The sequence below is a fragment of the Oryctolagus cuniculus genome, chromosome 13 (genome assembly GCF_051225735.1).
Source record: "Oryctolagus cuniculus isolate XC-2025 breed Fujian yellow rabbit chromosome 13, ASM5122573v1, whole genome shotgun sequence".
Classification (NCBI taxonomy): domain Eukaryota; kingdom Metazoa; phylum Chordata; class Mammalia; order Lagomorpha; family Leporidae; genus Oryctolagus; species Oryctolagus cuniculus.
This window is the reverse complement of record NC_142879.1, coordinates 43645316-43664122: the sequence shown is the minus strand read 5'-3', so window position 1 is coordinate 43664122 and position 18807 is coordinate 43645316. Positions and strand designations below refer to the sequence as shown.

The following is an 18807-nucleotide window of genomic DNA, read 5'->3' as shown; positions in this document are numbered from 1 at the left end:
GCCACGGCACCTGCCCGGGAGATATTTAGACACTGTTCCTTTTTATCTTTTTTTTTTTTTTTTGGTAAAGTGATTATTATTTTACTTGCCTAACACATTTTTTGAGTAATTTAATCATATGTGTTAATCTTGAAAGAAGAGGAAGGTAGTATGCTCTCACTACATCCTTAATTATTATTCTAATTTCATTCTTTACATTATTTACTATAAATGGAATTTCCTTTCCAAGGTTCATTGCATTGAGTTACTGTTTTAAATTTATGTAAATATTTTTAGAGAAATATAATACTTACATTTCATAATTCTATTTATACTCACTTCTGACTTATAAATGATTTCTTTCTCATTTAAATTTTTATAATCAAACTTCTTCATTGTGAATTATTTGTTTTGATTCAAGCTTAAAGTTGGGTTATAGTTCAAGTTAATTTTTTCTGGGATATAAATATCATATATTCTGAGTTCTTGAATATCTGACAATATTTGAAAATTTCAAGTATGACAATATTTGCTTTTATTTATGAAAACTATCTTGGATGAATATAGAATTTTGGGGATCATATTCTTTCTGCTTAAAAACTCTGGTACAATTTTATTCCTTTTTGGTCTAATGTTACTAAGGTGAAGTTTGAAGTAAGATTAATTTAACTATTTCCTATGTTTGAATGCTTTTAGGATTCTTTGTCTTTGTGCAACAGGCTAAGCCATAGGTTTAGTTGTTCTCTATTCAATTGCTCTGTAACATGAGTTTGTGTAATGAGTTCAGATAACAAGAACATGAAATGTTGTGGATTCACAAATGTGGGGTCTTCCAAAATATGTTTATAGAATATTCATACTATGAAAATACTAGGGGCCAGTGCTGTGGTTCTGTGGGTTAAAGCCCCGGCCTGCAGCACTAGCATCTCATATGGGCACCAGTTTGAGTCCCAGCTGCTCCAGTTCCAATCCAGCTTCCTGCTAATGTGTCTGGGGAAGGATTGTCCGAGCACTTGGGCCATCTGCTGCTGCTTTCCAGGCCATTAGCTGGGAGCTGCATTGGAAGTGGAGCAGCTGAGACTCGAACCTGTGCCCATATGGAATGCCTGTATTGCAGGTGGCAGCTTTACCAGCTATGCCACAACACTGACCCCAAATTTTTCTTTCAAATACCCTCATATTTCTTTGTTTCAGGAAAGTTTTCTTGTATTATATCCTGAAATGCTTTTAATATTTTATTTTTATGTTTTTTCAAAAAGAACACCTCATACCTCTATTATGTATATTTAATATTTATCTTTTGTATATACAACTTTTTTCCTCAATCAATACATTTTTCTTTGTATGCTTTGGTGATTGTCATCAGTTGGATTTTTATTATAGTGAATCATATTGTTGCAAGTAAGTTCTGCTCCTTAGACTTTTAAGGTAATCCGAGTTCTCCAATGGTTTTACAGTTTGCTTTATTTATATTGTTGTCAGCTCACTTTTCATCATGTTCTATTGCCATATTATTTTCTATTTCAATTATTATTTCTTCTTTGGATTCTCCTACTTTAGTGCTTATGTTATATTTAATTTCCTGGAAAGTATGAAGTAGTTGTTGTTACAGATTTTGCTGTTTCCTGGAGTAAAACTTACTCAAATATATATTCTCCATTTGCCATTTTACTGGTTTCATTCCTTTCCATTTATCTTATGTAAAATTTTGCATAATTTTTTCCTGCTTACTCATCTTGGATAGAAATCATGTCTTCTTCTTTCTGGTACTTGCCAGGAATATTGGAAATGGAAACGTCTTTGGCATTCCTTCCTTTTCATTTCTGCATGTGTTGAAGCTTCCTTTTGCTTTAACAACTCACTACTGAATATTTTTGTTTAGCTATTTTTCTGCTTACAGTTTAGGTTTTATGGAATAAAGAAGTAGCGAAGAGAAGTTGGGGAGAGACATAAAACAGGTTTTGGTACATTACCTCTGCATGCTTAGTCCTCACTTCTCAATCTGTTGAAGCAACTGGGGTTCTGCCTGATATCGCAGAGTCTGGAATGAGACAGGATATCCTGATAGATGCCAATTTGGTGTAAAAAATCAATGAATCAAAGGTCTTTGCTATGTAGTGTAGGTAGAATAGGTGCTCCTTTTTCTTAGGGCAATTGATTTTCATCAGTAGCTACAACATGCAAGATCTCTCCCCAAGATTAGCACTATCTTTAGGTCATCATTCCTCTGACAAGAAAATTGTGTTCACTAGAAACAGAAACCTTGGCTACCATCTTTCTTTGAGCCCTGTAACCCTGGCCATTTGTACGGAATGCTACTTATTTTTGTTGTCACCAAATCCTTACCTTTGCTCCTTTAAGTCAAATATTGTAGGGCCTTGAAAACATTTTCACCTCTTTCTCACAGATCTAAAGTCATAAATAGGAGAAATGAGTCTTGAACTTGGCATTCGTATCCAATTGCCTCACTTTTAGTGGGTATTTTTGGGAGTTTGTGGAATGGGATTGTGGCCATGTTATAGTTTCAGGACAAATAGTTCAATTTCTCCCTTTGGTTCTTTATGATCTTTTAAGTGGATTTCAGAGAGAAGAGTTTTGAAAGATTCCATGCTTAATACATTGAAAATCTATTTTATGAGGTGAATGATAACACTTATTTTTTGTTCTGTAATTTTAGTTATGCTATCTTGAAAGTTAAAACTCCTTTATATGTAGAATTGCTTCCATTTCTCTGTATTTAATTAGCAGTAGGCAAATATCTATAAGATGTATTTGAAGAGATATCCCTTATACAAGGTCATAGATTTCTTCAAGTTATTTCTACTTTTATTTATTTCCTGTGATTTATTGAAAATACATAGCCTTGGTTATACTGTTCTGATGAATTTCCTCCCCATGGAGTTGTTTAATATTATGAATGTGCTATTGTCCTGCTGTCCTCACAAATCTTTAATATTACAAAAACCAATCAAGCAGGAAACATCAGGTACCATCCTTTCTATGCAGAGAGGTAAAAATGTCACCCAAATGAAGGAAAAGATTTTCTTTTGAGCATCAATTTTCTGTTTCTTACAGGATCCCTTCCTTTCCATGTAATGAGGATACTCACTCACAAATACTAGTGGTATATGTGTGTGTTGTATATATATACACACATATATATATATTTATATACACATGTATATGCCAGAGGTCATCAAAAAGTTCATGAATGGTGTGTTTTATGAAAAAAATCTATGTATGGATCGCAAAAATTTTGTACCTAATAAGCTTTTCTTTAAAGATAAGATTTTAATTATTTATTTGAGGCAGAGAGAGAGAGATGGATAGAAAATCTTCCATCCACTGGTTCACTTCCCAAGTGTTTGCAACGGCCAGAGGTGCGCCCATCCAGAGCCAGGGACCAGGAGCTTCATCTGCTTTTCCATGTGAGTGCAGAGGCCCACGCTCTGGGCCATCTTCCACTGCTTTCCCAGGCCACAGTAGAGAGCTGAATCAGAAGAGGAACAGCTGGACACGGACTGGTACCTACATGGGATGCCAGTGCTGCAGCAGGAGGCTTAGCCTACTATGCCACAGTGCTGGCCCCTAAACTTATCTTTTAATTCTATTTTCCATGACCTTTTCTTTTTTTTTTTTTTTTTTTTTTTTTTTTTTGACAGGCAGAGTGGACAGTGAGAGAGAGAGACAGAGAGAAAGGTCTTCCTTTGCCGCTGGTTCACCCTCCAATGGCCGCCGCTGCAGCCGGCGCACCGCGCTGATCCTGGCAGGAGCCAGGATCCAGGTGCTTTTCCTGGTCTCCCATGGGGTGCAGGGCCCAAGCACCTGGGCCATCCTCCACTGCACTCCCTGGCCATAGCAGAGAGCTGGCCTGGAAGAGGGGCAACCGGGACAGAATCCGGCGCCCCAACCGGGACTAGAACCCGGTGTGCCGGCGCCGCAAGGTGGAGGATTAGCCTATTGAGCCACGGCGCCGGCTCTTTCCATGACCTTTTCAAGTGTCATATGTGTCACATATGTTCTCAAATACATGTGTGCATTCAGTGTGTATGTATATATACATACATATAAAGAAGACATGGTATTTAAGGCTCATCTTCATAAAACCTCAAATTATGGCAATCTTACGCATTTCTAGTATTTCCCAGAACCATCTCTTTCATTAACAGTCATTTGTTTCCTTGTAGAAAACTGTACACCAAAAAATTAGAAACCTCTTCAACTTTCAGGGAGGGTTTCAATTGGACATTATTTTATATATGTTTTAAGCACTTTCAACAAACTGCTTCATGGATATGAAGGCATTCATCACACAGAATAAAGAGTAGCAAAGGTCTAATGAGAAGCAAATGCTACGTGGACTAGGTGAGTGGCCTAGACTCGTACTCTGGCTTAGAGGCGGCTTTCTCATGTCAGACTGGGTTCCTGATCCAGTTCTGGCCTCAGCAATATGTCCAGTTACTACCTGTCATGGATGTTTGGGGTTGCTGGTCAACCTGACAATGATAAGTTGTCAAATGCAATTTCTAGTTCCTGGAGCTTTGGCTGATCATCTTTAAGAAATCATGTTTTTCTCAGGTCCCTTAAATCTTAAGGTAGGCAAGGTAATTCATATCTTACCAGTCTGAGTCTTAAATTACAAAGCTTATGGTAAAGTTCCTTACTGTGAAATTTTAACACTCAGCTCAGAATTCCCAATGCAAATTTACACTTGCTTTTCCAATTAAAATGGGCTTTTGTGAGTCCCCTGCTGATAGCCACTGGCTTGATAAAAAGTAACTTCATTTGCAGCAAGGGTGTTCAGGGAACCTAGTGCAAGGCCAACTCTTCTGCTGTTGCCTTGAGCCCAGCTGTGCTGAAATATTAAACTTTAGTAAATTAGGTGAAATTGCAGTTTCCTGGCTGATACAATAATGTCCTTTTCTTTTCCTGAAACCCATCTTCAGCATGAGTTGTCTGCACAGTTCTTTTGCATTGAGGGAAATAAAATTCAGAAGATCCTTCAAATCCAAACAACGCTTCCATTTTCAAGATAATTGTCTTACATCTTATTTAGGAGGACTTAAAAGTTTCAGATATGTAGAACTTGTCTACTATATTTTTGAGCCCTATATGAGCCCCATTATATCATATTCTGATGAGCAACTGAATCTCTAAAAATATCAGTTGTGCACAAAAGTAGCAACTTTTTCTTTCTTGATTAGCATATATTTTAACAATAATGATGAGCTATAGAAGAAAGTGATATTTCCAGCCATATTATTTTTATTTATTTACCCTTCTTTCTCTTTAAGGGTAGCATGAGTCTGAGTGCTTTCTTGATCAATATGTGTAAAGCTCTGGTTTGTTTTCAACCAAATGGGTAGAATGCACTGCAAGAGACTAGGCAGCCTTGTGTTTCTCTGCTTGGTACGTGTTACTGACCATGGGGCACAATCGCTTATTTGGCTGTCTGGACTACTCGGTTTCCAAAAGGCTCTCACCTTGTCTCTAGGAGCCTCCCATTGAAATATAAGTATTTTGTTTACTTGGGAAAGTTAACTCATTAATGCCTTTTCAAAGCTTAAACCCTTTTGAAAGTACTTTTATGAAGGTGCTTTCAAAGTGGCGGAGTCCAAGAGTTGCTTTTGGAGAAATCTCAAATCTATGCAAGAGTGGAGTGAGTTGTCTGATGAAATCCTCATATCACCACTATGTGGTTTATGCTTTACTGATGTTCCTCGAGGGTTCAAAGTCAGGGGTTAAACTTAGGGAGGCTGCTGGGGTTGGAAGGACTTGGGCCATGGGCCACGTGTGGGCAGGATGGCTGAGGGCTGAAATAACTGAAGCCCACTTCTAAATAAATCATTGGAGGGGCCAGTGCTATGGAGCGGCAGGTTAACACCCTGGCCTGCAGCACTGGCATCCCATATGGGCGCTGGTTCTAGTCCCGGCTGCTTCTCTTCCAATCCAGCTCTCTGCTGTGGCCTGGGAAAGCAATAGAAGATGGCCCAAGCCCTTGGGTTCCTGCACCTGTTTGGGAAGACCGGAAAGAAGCTCCTGGCTCCTGGCTGCGGATAGGCGCAGCTCCGGCCGTTGCGGTCAATTGGGGAGTGAACCAGCGGATGGAATACCCCCCCCCACCTGTGTAACTCTGACTTTCAAATACATAAATAAATCTTAAAAAAAAAATCATTGGAGAGCCAGACTATATCACATATATCATTGTATTGAATCACTCTCCCCACAATAAGTGAGAAACTAGTCACTGCAAGTGAGATACTAACCAGTATGATCTAGATCAGCAGTCTGTGCCTTAGTTATGGCTCCCACAGCCCAAAACTTCATAGGCTGGGTGGCTGCAATAGAAATGTGTTGAGGTTTGTCTTCCTGGTTGGCAGATAGCAGCCCTTATCCTGCATCCTCAAAGTGCAGAGGAGTGATGAGGAAGAGGAGGAGGGGGAGGAGAAGGAGGAGGAGAGAAAGAGAGCAAACTTTCTCTTATTTTTTATTTACAATTCTTTAATATAGATGTATACAACATGGTATCATATTTAAATGTACAAAATAGTTTAAAATTATATTTCATGACAGAACTGTTACCGGTCATGGAGGGGAGGGCGGTTGCCAGAGCGAGTCTCCTGGGTTCTTTTCCTCAGCTTAGTATAGAAATAAAAAGCTGGGAAACAATTTGCAAAGAGGCAGAAACTTTTATTTGATTGGCAAGCGATGGAGAAAGCATCTGGTCAGAGAGGAGAGCAGGCCGAGTGCCCGAGCGGGACACTGGCTTTGAGGAAGTGTTCCGGGTTTTTAAGGCATTACTGTTTTTTTCACTGGGTCATTCTGTGGGGGTACCCATTGGATGGGGGTTTCACATAGGTATGTTGATTGGCTTGGGGCTCAAGGAGATGGGGGGGTCTCCTGGAGACTGTCTCCTTAGGGGCTCAGCCCCCTCCTCTGCTAGCTCTGGGTGAAAGATTGTAGCCACCCTGAAGGTGTGATTTAAGGCTACAAGGTCACACAAGACAGCCTGGCTCTCCTGGAACCAGTCTGACTCTCCCCAGGGGCTCAGCCCCTTCCCCTGCCAGCTGAGGGTGAAAGGCTGCAGCCGCCCTGAAGGTGTGATTTCAGGCTGCAAGGTCACACGTGCAGCACAAGAGGCTGTTAGTGGGGGAGACGCTGGTTGGCCTGGAGACAGCTTTCCAGCCACAGCTGACAGTTTGCTTGTGAAAGATGTTCTACCTGTGTCTGCAGGGGCCCACAGACTCCCAGCCCCACTGGCCGGCCCCCAGAACGTTCCAAAATTCAAACTAATTAGGACCAGTAGCAGGAGGTTTATCAATAATCATGGAATACTTCTACGTCTAGTAAACGTACAGCACATAATGTACATGTCAGATCCACAGATTCAAACATATATGACTGATCTCTTTAAATCAGGCTAGAATCTAATTGCTACTTTATAATTTATAGGTTGAAGTTAAGTGTTTTGTGGTAAGCTATGAAACATGACTACAAACAATGAAGACATATTTAACAGACTTAATTCCTAAGAGGCTATACTTGGAAACCTCAAAATTAGTAAGTCAGAATTCTCCCCCAAATTAAACTTCTTATGAATATGGGCATAAACTCTAAAGGAAGAAAATAAAAGCAATACAGATAACATATTTAGTTCCACATAGAGCCCTTGGCATAACCACACCTTCTCTGGGATACTTTTATTTTATCCTCATTTAGTGGGGACAACATATGTACATGCCTGTTCCAGGGAGGACTTGAGGTAGTTTAGAGTACAGACTCAGAAAATACAAGAAAGCACAATGTCCTCCTGTCTCTTATAAGGGCACTACTCATCCCGGGATGTGGGCTCCAGCCTCCTGATCCTTCTCCTCAATACCATCCCATCGGGGATTAGGAATTCAGACGTCAATTTTGAAGGGACCACAATATTCACCCCACAGCGGTAATAAGAGGGCAAACTTTAGGGTTGGGTGTTCTGGCATAGCATCCACACCCCATAGCCGAGTGTCTCTGGGGTCAAGTCCTTACTTGGATCCCCATGCAGCTTCCTGCTAATGCCCACCTGGGAGGCAGTGGGTGATGGTTCCAGTACTTCCGGTCCCACTACCCATATGGGAGATTCAAATTGAATTCCCAGCTCTTGGCTTGGGCCTGACACAGTCCTGGATGTTGAGGGCATTTGGGGAGTGAAACAGTGGATGGAAGATCTCTCTGCTCTGCCTTTCAAAAATAAATAAGTAAATAAATAAAACAAAAAGCATTTTAGACAAATTAAATTTAACAGAGTTTATTTGAGCAACGAATGATTTACACATCAGGCAACACGCAGCACCTGCAGGAGGTCCGGGGAGCTCTGGCCTGCTGACCACAGGCGGACCATAAAAGCGAAGTATTGGTTTCACCTGGTTATCTACAGCCAGGGGGCCGCTTATTTGAGTATGGCTGTGGTGATTTGGTTGCCTGTGATTGGCTCAAACTTTTGTGCGTTCCCCTTCCAAATTCGGTTCCGGTTCGGTAGGGAAGAGCTCAGAGCCTCGTGCTAGCCGCAGGCTAAGGGACCCTGGCTCCCGCCACAGCCAAGCGCACACTTTTTTTTTTTTTTCTTGGAAGTGTCCTATAGTGGGCTCCAGGATCCCTGTCAGCCTACCTCGATTCTGCCCTTGTCATGCAAAAGCAGCCTCAGGTCAGGTAGTCGCCGATAATCAAAAGTAATGGGGCAGAGAGATGTTCCCATAAAAACGATTCACAACACCAGGCAGGGGCAGGATTTGGCCTGCAGGTGGTCGTGTGCCCATTATTAATGACTTCCCGGTCCCGGTATCGATTCTCTGTCGCTCTGAATCTGTTCCCACTCGGTTCCCGGAGCCTCCGAACGCCAAGTCCTCCGGCAGCCTCGGTGCGTGGGAGGGCCGGGTCGAGCGGCTTAGGAGTTTCCAAAGTTTCCAAAGCGGGCCCTTGCTCCTCTTGCTCCCGGCCCTGGCTCTCGCGGGCGGCGACGTGGTCCGGGTTGTGGGGCGAGTGAGAGCGTTAGCCGAGCTTCCGCGGAGGCACACGAGCGCCCCGCTAAAAAGGTGAGGGCGCAGAAAAGTTGGAGCCCAATCAGCACGGGGTTGCGCTCCCGCGCCCCAACCTTCAGGTGACCCCGCGCGGCGGTAGCAGCGGAGGCGGCAGCAGCGGCGGCGGCGGCGGCGGTGGCGACCAGAGCCCGCAGCGGCTCCGAGCGCCTCCGGGAGGACAGGCGGCGAGCACGGCGAATTGTCATCCGGCAGCCGCGCGCAGGGGCCGGGGGCGAGCCGACAGTCAGCCGGGACGCCGCTTCCCCGCTCGTCGCCAAGACCGTGCCTGCCAGGCTACGGGCGCCCCCCCCGGGCGTGCGGGCCTCGCCGCGCGCAGTCGTCGCCCCTCGCAGCCGCCTTTAAACACTGGGGCTGTGCGTGGCTGCGGCCGCGGTGGCGGTGGCGGCGGCGGGAGCGGCGAGTCGGGGCCGCCCCGGCTGCGCTTCGCCCCGGCGGCAGCAGCGGCGGCGGCGGCAGTGGCGCCCGTGGCTCAGGATGCGGCCGGGGGGCGCGCCGCTCGCTCTGCTCGCCAGCCTGCTGCTGCTGCTGCTGCTGCGCCTGCTCTGGTGCCCGGCCGACGCTCCTGCCAGCTCCAGGTAACCCTCGCGGGCGGCCAGCCGGCGAGTCCCGCTCACCCCGCTGTGCCGGTGCGCCCCGCTGTGCGCCCTGAGCTCCCCAGCGCAGCGACTCTCTCGGGGCGCACGCAGACTTCGGGGAGAAGCCGACGGCCAGTGGTGGCCTGGGGGTGGGAGTGTGGAGTCGCAGAGACACGATCCTGGCACCGAGCAGTGACCGGCGGGGGGCCGAGAGGAACCGGCCAGGGGTGCGAGGGCCACGGGGTGCGTCGTTGCCGGCGAGGGAGCTGCGGAGCGAGACCTCCCCGTCGGGTGCCTGTGATCTGCCTTGTGATTCTGGCTTTCCCTTCCTGCCCACCCTGAGGATTTGTAACCGCGGGGTCGGGGACCTGTCCCGGGAGCCCGAAGCGCGAGGGTGCCCCAGCCAGGCGCCCAGCGCGGCGCCCAGCCCGCCAGCCCGTGGCTCCCCGTGGGGTGTAACAACTTAGTTTTCTCCCTGGTTGTGCAGGCTGTTGATGGAGGAGAGCAGGGAGGCCACCCACGGCACCTTCGCGGCGCTGCGCACCCTCAGTAACCGGGCAATCCCCGTGCCGAGCACGACCAACAGGTACTGGGCGCCGGGCAGGGGTCCCGGGGTCGCGGGCCGGGCTGGGGGCGCGACTGCCCTGAGTGGTCTGCCAGACTTTGAGCGAGTGTGAGTGTGGGTGTGGGTGGCTGAGGGCAGAACTTTTCGCCTTCCCTCAGCCGTGTGAAACCTGTTCCCCGATGTGGATATTGTTGGAGCCAGGGGAGCTACAGCAGCTGCACTTAAAAAATGGGCGCGGAGTGTTTTCTCCGCAGTGGTGCGTTGAAAACCCGGGAGAGCGGCAGCTCAGGCTGTCTGTGTTGAGGGATTTGGCTGGTTTGCTTTTTGTTTTGTACGCTGTAAAGTGCACCAGTGTTATAATTCAGCTTCAGAGGATTGGAATTCTTCTGTGTGCGCTCAGTGTTTTGTCCTTAGTGAGCGGGGAGTTAAACATTTTCTTGAGCATTCCTATGAATAGTTATTCATGGGCAGTAATTATTTGTATTTTTTTTATCTTTTTCTGATTACAAAAGTGATCCAGCTTAGTGCAGAAAGTTCGATAAACAGGAAGGAAACATAAACAAAAGATAATAATGACTATTTTCTAATCATCAGTATGAAAACTCACAGTCCCACAAGCCAGAGACCATATTCAGGTTGGTTCTGATCTATATCCTTGCAGTCCTATTGGATGAATAGATACATTTAAAAAAAATCTAGTTGAGACTGTATTTTATAGCTTGTCTTTCACCTGTTTCCCCTTAACAAAGACCTGTGTATGTTATTTCCGTTTTCTTCCCAAAGCATTGCTTTTGGTTGTTGCATAATTCATCCTATGAGTGTGCCATGATCTGTGTAACTGATTCTGTTTCTAGATGTTGAGGTTGTTCCCTGGTTTTGTTTTGTTTGCTATCAATGATTCTATCAAACGTGTCCTGGTACATAAATCTGTATCCGTTTCAAAGTAATTGCCCAAGACAGACTGAGAGAAGTTGCTGCACGTTTTACGTTGTAAGGCGCATTACCAAGGGTTGAATCAAGCTGTTTGCACCAGCAGAATGCCTGCTTTAGGCCTCCGTGTTGCTCTTATTATTGCAGTTCTAATATACAGTCTCCCCTCCTGTTTTTGTCTCCTGCCAATCCCTTTTCCCCTTTGCAAACTTCTGTACATGGTTGACTGCCAGATCTACCTCAGTTTGACCATGTGGCTGAAGGCTTCCTCCCATGACGGTCTGGCATGGCTTAGCAAGGGCCTGGAAGTGTCTGGAAGAGTCCCTCACCTGCCACAAGCTCCTCACTGGAATTTCAGTTTATTAGAGGCACTGAGAAATCCTGGAGTAGCAAAGGCTTTTGAGAAAAATATTGGCCTTGAGTTTTGTTTCATGTTGGGTTGTGTGCAATAGGTAGTCTAGCTTTTTCCTTGAACTGGGAATATTTCAGTTTTTCCTACGTCTTGCTGCTGTTACACAGCTTGGGGTTTCCCTTTTGGGAAAGTTTGAAAGAGTGTTCTCATTAAATGATCTGACTGTAGGTCTTTTTTGAGACAGTTTTTAAAATGGATTTTTCAGTTTCTTTTGGCATACTTTTTCTTTTCTTTTTTTTTTCTTAAGATTTACTTATTTGTTTGAAAGAGTTACAGAGAGGCAGAGACAGAAAGAGAGAGAGGGGGGTCTTCCATTTGCTGGTTCACTTCCCAAATGACCCCAATGGCCAGAGCTGGGTTGATCTGAAGCTGGGAGCCAGGAGCTTCTTCTGGGTCCCCCACATGGGTGTAGGGGCACAAGGTCTTGAGCCATCTACTGCTTTCCCCGACCATAGCAGAGAGCTGGATCGGAAGAGGAGCAGTCAGGACTCAAACCAGTGCCCATATGGGATGCCAGCACTACAGGCTGGGGCTTTACCTGCTGTGCCACAGTACTGCCCCTGATATATTTCTTTTCTACTTGGCATTCTTCTTGAGCTAACATAGGTAATTTACGTTATTTTCTCAATGTGGTCCATTTTATTGTTTTTTTTTTTTAATCGTGCCATACTACTGTATTTGGTAAAAAAAAAAATCCTCTTGAAATCAATCTGAAAAATAATGGAAAGACAGAGGTTTTTTACAAACACAGTATCTTCTTAATACTCTATGACTTTGATCATTTGCCTAAGATGGATAACATTTTTAATTCACCATATTGCTTTCTTGTGGGCAGAAACTGTAGTTTCTAAATTTTTCTCTAGCTGGTCTGATCCGCCTCAGTGAACCCCTCATCTTGGTGATGACGCTGCTAAGGAATCAGCACTTAAGGAACTACTCTTAGAGGCCAGGCATGATCCAAGCTCCTTACACTTAGAAACTCACTTACTCCTTAAAGAATATTATTCTCATTTGAGAGATGAGGGAATGAGGCACAGGGAGACTAAGTAAATTTCCCGAAGTCACATTGATAAACAGAACGTGGAGTCAGCAATGAAAGCCTGGCTATGGGAATCCTTACTTGCACGCTCGTTGCCTTTGGGCTCTTTTGGAATGTGGCCTGTGCCTGTGCTTTGATGTGACGACGGGACGACGGGAGCCACGCTTTGTGACCCCATTTATTCTCTCCCAGGACATCATGTCTTCTCACTGTGAGATGACATCCACTGACGTGAGGGGGAGAGGCTGCAATGATGCAGTGGTGGAGTTACCAGGGGGATTCGTGACCTTGGTATCCTGGAGCTCTTCTGATGGCCAGGTTGATTTTAGCCCCTTTCCCTTCTGGTGTCGGCCAGTCAGGAGATATGCAGCTTGTGGTTCGTTCGTTTTCCTGAGGTACTGCACCTGCTGGTGCACCCAGCTCTCTTGGCCTCACCTGAGCTCCCACTGATGTTACCTCTCAGGGATCTGATGAAGATCTACTATCTCACTCAGCTCTGGGTAACCAGCTCCCAGCCACTCTTAGCTGGCCTCCATTGAAACATACCCGAGCTATGCTTGGTTCAGGGAACTAAATATATCAGGGCTTCCCTCTACTTGCCTCACTGAGTAGATGTGACCCCACTGATGGTTGATTTCAAGTTGTGGGACAGCTTACGAGGTGACGTGTTTCCAGAATCCTAATTGGAGGAGGAAGAGACAGTTCTCTCTGTCACTATTGTTACTCCCACCTTTCTCCCTCTGTGCCCAATCTCCCTCCTTCCTTGTTCTCTCCTTCTCCCACTCTTCTCAGCTCTGGAGGGGTGCAGCATTCCCTGTTTCACTTTTCTTTGCCCTCATTCAGACCTCTAGATCTGAAGCAAGCAGAGCATTAGTGGTAAACTGGGGAAACCAGAGAAAAGGGCCTTGTTACACTGAGGGGCTGTGTCTTCCAGGTAAGGCCATTCATGTGCTAGCAGGAGAATAAGAGGAGTTTGGAAAATCTCTTGTGGCTGTAGCAAATTCTGTTTTGCTTGCTTAATTGGAATATTCCTGTATCCTTTCCCTTCTCATTCTTTCAGTAAAAAGTCTTAATCTCTGCACCCTCACACAAAGGGTGTTTCACAGGACTAGGGGAGGGTCATGTCTCAGAAGTCAAAAAGGGAAAATATGCTAATCATTTTCAAAATATGACCCTATTACAATGGATTCTTTCTGTTTCTAGTAAGCTTTGTCAAAGTCTGTAATTGGTTTGCTTGTTTTTCAGACAATCAACTCTTGGATTTACCTCTCGATTCTGATGTATTTCCAGGTTCAGTGTTCGTTGCTTTAGTTTGTACACCCCCCTGCCCTGCCATAGTAGGTAGGGACAGTAGGGATCTCATTCATCCATTCATGTGTGTCATTAATTAGATGATGAGGCATTTGTCTCCCTTAAGAGAGGCGTAGTTACTCCACTGGTTACCAAGTTTGTATTTTAAAATACTCCTTTTCCCCACTTAATGTCTTTAAATGAATACTTGATTAATTTATGTTGTTTTCCTTTATAATAAAAATATTTAATACTATGAATTTTCTTCTGAATGCAGCTTTGGACTTGTTGAATTTTTATACAAGGTGTTCAGATTTTTTTAAAAAGATTCTAATTTTTTATAATTACATTTAAATTAAAATTTTTTATTTGAAGTTATTGAGATTACTTTTACATTTCCAAGTGATTGGGCTGTTTTCTTTTAATTTACTGTTTATTAAAATAATATTAATTTCATTTTTTATTATGAAAGAAATCTAATAAAATACTGGAATAGTGTTACAACTGAGTTGCCAGATAGTCAGTGCTTAGAAGTGAGGGGTTGGATTATTGTGAAGCTGATGAGATGGCCAATACAGGTCTGCGAAGCCAGCTGATTTGGCATTCTAGGGTCTCTTCATGAGAACTATCTGTGCTGGCTGTGGGTGGGCACCCTGTAATGACAGCCACTCATTTGACTTAATCCCAAAGCATGACCACAGTGTTTATCAGCTGTGGCTGGCTGGACCTTCTGGGATGACAGCAGCTGTTCTTTGAGTGTCTGGGTTAGTTGGTGCTTGTTTAATTGGCTGATTGTGATGATTTGCACTGTGAATTTGTTTTTATAGACAGATCTCCATTTTTATAGACAGGTTGCCCTGCTGTTCGCCATAACAGCATTTCCCTCCACTTCCAGTCATGCTTTCTCCCTGCAGAAGGACTTGGACTTTTCCCTGTTTGGGAATTGACTGGGCAGAGAGCTGACATCAATTGCATTATGTCCCAGTTCACACGGTGGGAGAGAGTGCCTTTGCAGAGGTTTTTATTGTATGTTTTTAGATGAACACAAAGAAAAGGAAAATCACTTGTCATGTCAACACCCCAAAGATACCATTTTGTGTTACCTTTTCAGTATTTCTTATGCGTATACCTAGTAATTTTATTACATGTATTTTGATGTCAGTAACACTATTTTATTTTATTTTTTAAAAAAGATTTATTAATTTTATTTGAAAGTCAGAGTTACACAGAGAGAGAAGGAGAGACAGAGAGAAAGAGGTCTTCCACCTGCTGGTTCACTTCTCATATGGCTGCAACAGCCGGAGCTGCACTGATCTGAAGCAAGGAGCTTCTTCTGGGTCTCCCATGTGGATGCAGGGGTCCAAGGACTTGGCCATCTTGTACTGCTTTCCCAGGCCATAGCAGAGAGCTGGATTGGAAGTGGCACAACCAGGTCTCGAACCGGTGCCCATATGGGATGCCAGCACTGCAGGAGGCAGCTTTACCTGCTATACCACAGCACCAGCCCCAACACTTTTTTAAAAAATAATACCTGTACTTCTCTCCATGCCATTAGTATTCTCTGCACATAATTTTTAGAGCATGGCATTTGAATGTACTCATGTATTATAATTTTTCTTTCCTTTTGTACACTTGGGTTCTTTCTTATTTTTGATTTTGATTTAAACTATAATAGGAATGACTTTAGATCCTTAAATGCATTTCTCATTATTTAGATAAATTCCTAGAAGTGTAGCAGCTGCATCAAAAAATAAATGAAATTTTAATGCATTGCTCTGACTTGTCCAGTAATTTATTATAATAGTTGTTCCAATTTATACCCCTTTTAGCAGCCTCTGAAAGTAATAATTGACTCAAACTATTTTTTATATTATACATTACAATTTTTTTTTTTAGGTTTTATTTGTTATTTGAGAGGTGGAGGTACAGTCAGAGAGAGGGAGAGACAGAGGGAAAGGTCTTCCATCTGCTGGTTCACTCCCCAAATGGTCACAATGGTCAGAGCTGAGCTGATTGGAAGCCAGGAGCCAGGAGCTGCTTCTGGGTTTCTCATGTCGGTGCAGGGGCTCAAGGACTTGGACCATCTTCCACTGCTTTCCCGGACCATAGCAGAGAGCTGGATCAGAAGAGGAGCATCCGAGACTCAAACTGATGCCCATATGTGATGCTGGCCTTGTAGGCAGAGGCTTAGCCTACTGTGCCGTAGCACCAGCCTCTGTGCATTAGAATTTACAAAAAAACTTGAAAAAATATTTATTTATTTATTTATTTATTTGAAAGAACTGTAGAGAGAGAGGGAGACACACACACACACACGCACACACACACACACACACACAGAGAGAGAGAGAGAGAGAGAGAGAGAGAGAGAGATCTTCCTTCTGCTGGTTCACTCCCCAAATGGCTGCAATGGCCCGGGCTGGACCAGGACAAAGCCAGGGTCCAGGAGCTTCATCTGGGTTTCTCAGGTGGATGCAGGAGCCCAAGGACTTGTGCCATCCTCCGATGCCTTCCTGGGTACATTAGCAGGGAGCTGAGTTGGAAGCATAGCAGCTGGGATTCACCAGTGCCCATTTGGGATGTCAGTGCTATGGCCCAGTGTTGGTCCCCCATGAAATTATTTTCTAATTTCATCCTCAAGAAGATTTTTGTTGGCCATTTATATTTTTAATTTTCCAAATTGGCTTTTCATACCATTGCACCTTTTTCCATCAAAATATTCTATTTTCCTTTTGACTTACAAGAGGTCTATAAATATCAAAAGTCTAAATTGCACCTAGCATACATTTCGGTGGATTTATAGTTAAATTAATATTTAAATATGTTTGTGCTTAATTAATCTGTAGATGTTTTTACCCCTTCCATTTTCTGTTTTCTTTATCAAGTCTGCTTTTGAATGGGTAATACCCTGAGAGTGGATATTACTCCCCTCTTTTAAAAATATTTAATTTGAACATTAATCAGTCAATAACTTCTTCTGGAGTGTGGCAAAAAGGGTGAGCTTTTATTGTTACTATTATTTTATTATATACTTTCTCCATTGAAAAGTACTTTTTAATTTCAATCAAGTGTTGGTTTAAAATTGAGAAATACTATATAGATTCTCTTTTCAGTTCTTAAAATTTGTCATTTAAATGATCCTCTCCCCGTTTCTTATTTCCTTCTTGTTCAGTTGGCTTAAGTCTTCTCATATTTTAACCTTGGAATATAGATGACAGTCTTTCTGAAACTTCAGATATTTGATGACCAATTCTCACTTTTCATGCTTGAGTACTGAATTGTTGGATCATAGCTTCACTTTTTTTTTTTATTTTGTTCTTTAAACTTCTATAGACATTGTTCTTCTATTATTAAGCATTTAGGGCCCTGGAAAAGAAACAAAGACAATTTTACATATTTTTTTTAAAAAGTAATGCATTTCATTATTTTTTTGGATCCTGACAATTTGTATTTAACATTTTAAAAACTCATGGTGCTATGTCTACACAGTGTTCTCTTGATTAATTTTGCCTAAGTTTTTTTAAAAATATATTTGAGAGATTGACAGACAGACACACACATACACACACACACACACAGCTACTCTACCATTTGGTTCACTCCCCAGATGTCCACAAGGACCTGGTCTAGACGAGGTCATAGCCAGGATCTGGGAACGCGGTCTGCATTTCCCGAATGGATGGCAAGGACACAACTGCTTGTTACCTGCTGTCTCCCAGAATGTGTATCAGCAGGAAGTGGGAATTGGGAGCTGAGCCGGGGCTCAAACCGAGGCTCTCCGGTGTGGCATGTTGGCAGCCCAAGTGGTGTCACAGTTACTATGGCGGATGCCCACCCCTGTAAACTTTTTTAATATCCAGTCCAGTTATTTTTAAATTCAGAAAAAAGATTGTATTATTTCTTTGATTCTTTTATGTATTCCACACATTCTGGCTGTATTTGTTGAGGTGGATTTTCATTTTCTGCTACATAGCTGTCAATCTCGCCTCCCCACCACCTACTCCCCATGTAAGTAACGTCATTTCTCTTCTAGAATTCAGTTTTCTTTGTCCTTTTCCTCTGCCTTGTGGGATGGCTTCTCAAATTTGTCCTATGCATCAGTGAATTATTTTTTGATAACATCACTTCCCTGTTTTGCCTTATCTAAAACAGTAAATCAAGTACATGTTTATTCTTTCTACTTCCAACCTGCACCTTATCATATCAGTTTGCATCTCAGAAAGCGTTGAAGTAACTTTTAATTCTCACATTCCATTTCTTCTTTCATGTTTTTCTTGTACATTATTGAAAACATGAAGCAAAAGCGTTTTAGAGATTTCTGCCATTTCTTGTAAATATTTTTCAATGGTATGATTTTTCTCTGCAATACTCTTTTCTCCCATTATAGAATATTTTCATAAGTTTTACGATTTTTGGTTTTTCATTTTGAATTTATGTATCCGCAAATGACGACTCCTATCACTGGCTTGGTGCTCATCAGAGTGGAGGCCTGAGGACCCCTTGCACCACTCCCAGGGCGGAAAGATCCCCCTTGGCAGAGCATATGCCAGATGAAAGCCCGAGCCACGGAGCACTTGTGGCACAGGACGTACAATATAGAGCACTTGCATGGTGGTGCTGCGGGTTGAGCCTCTGCCTGGGATACCAACATTCCATATTGGAGTACTGGTTCGAGTCTCAGCTTTTCTGCTTCAGATCCTGCTTCCTGCTAATGAGCCTGGGAAGCAGCATGTGGTGACTCAAGTGCTTGGACCTCCACCACCCCTGTAGGAGACCTGGATGCAGTTCCTGGCTCTTGACTTCAGCCTGGCTTGGCCCTGGCTTTTGTGAGCATATGGGGAGTGAACCAGCAGATGGAAAATCAGCCTCTCTCTCTCTCTCTCTCTCTCTCTCTCTCTCTCTCTCTTTCTTTCTCTCTCTTTCTCTTTCTCTTTCTC

The 18807-nt window shown here is 43.6% G+C and overlaps 1 protein-coding gene across 4 annotated transcripts in view; it reads left to right on the top strand.

The window, feature by feature from the left end:
• The first annotated feature begins 8287 nt into the window (after nt 1–8287).
• The window catches only part of ST8SIA6 (ST8 alpha-N-acetyl-neuraminide alpha-2,8-sialyltransferase 6), a 160682-nt gene continuing 150162 nt past the window's right edge, over nt 8288–18807 (top strand). Inside the window, exons 1-2 of one of the 4 annotated variants that reach the window (XM_089311498.1) lie at nt 8288–8665; nt 10122–10220. In XM_089311498.1, the coding sequence (XP_089167624.1) occupies nt 10129–10220 (92 nt within the window). In that variant the 5' untranslated portion in view covers nt 8288–8665; nt 10122–10128. The other 3 variants (XM_089311497.1, XM_051820615.3, XM_002717418.6) reach the window with 3 other exon arrangements.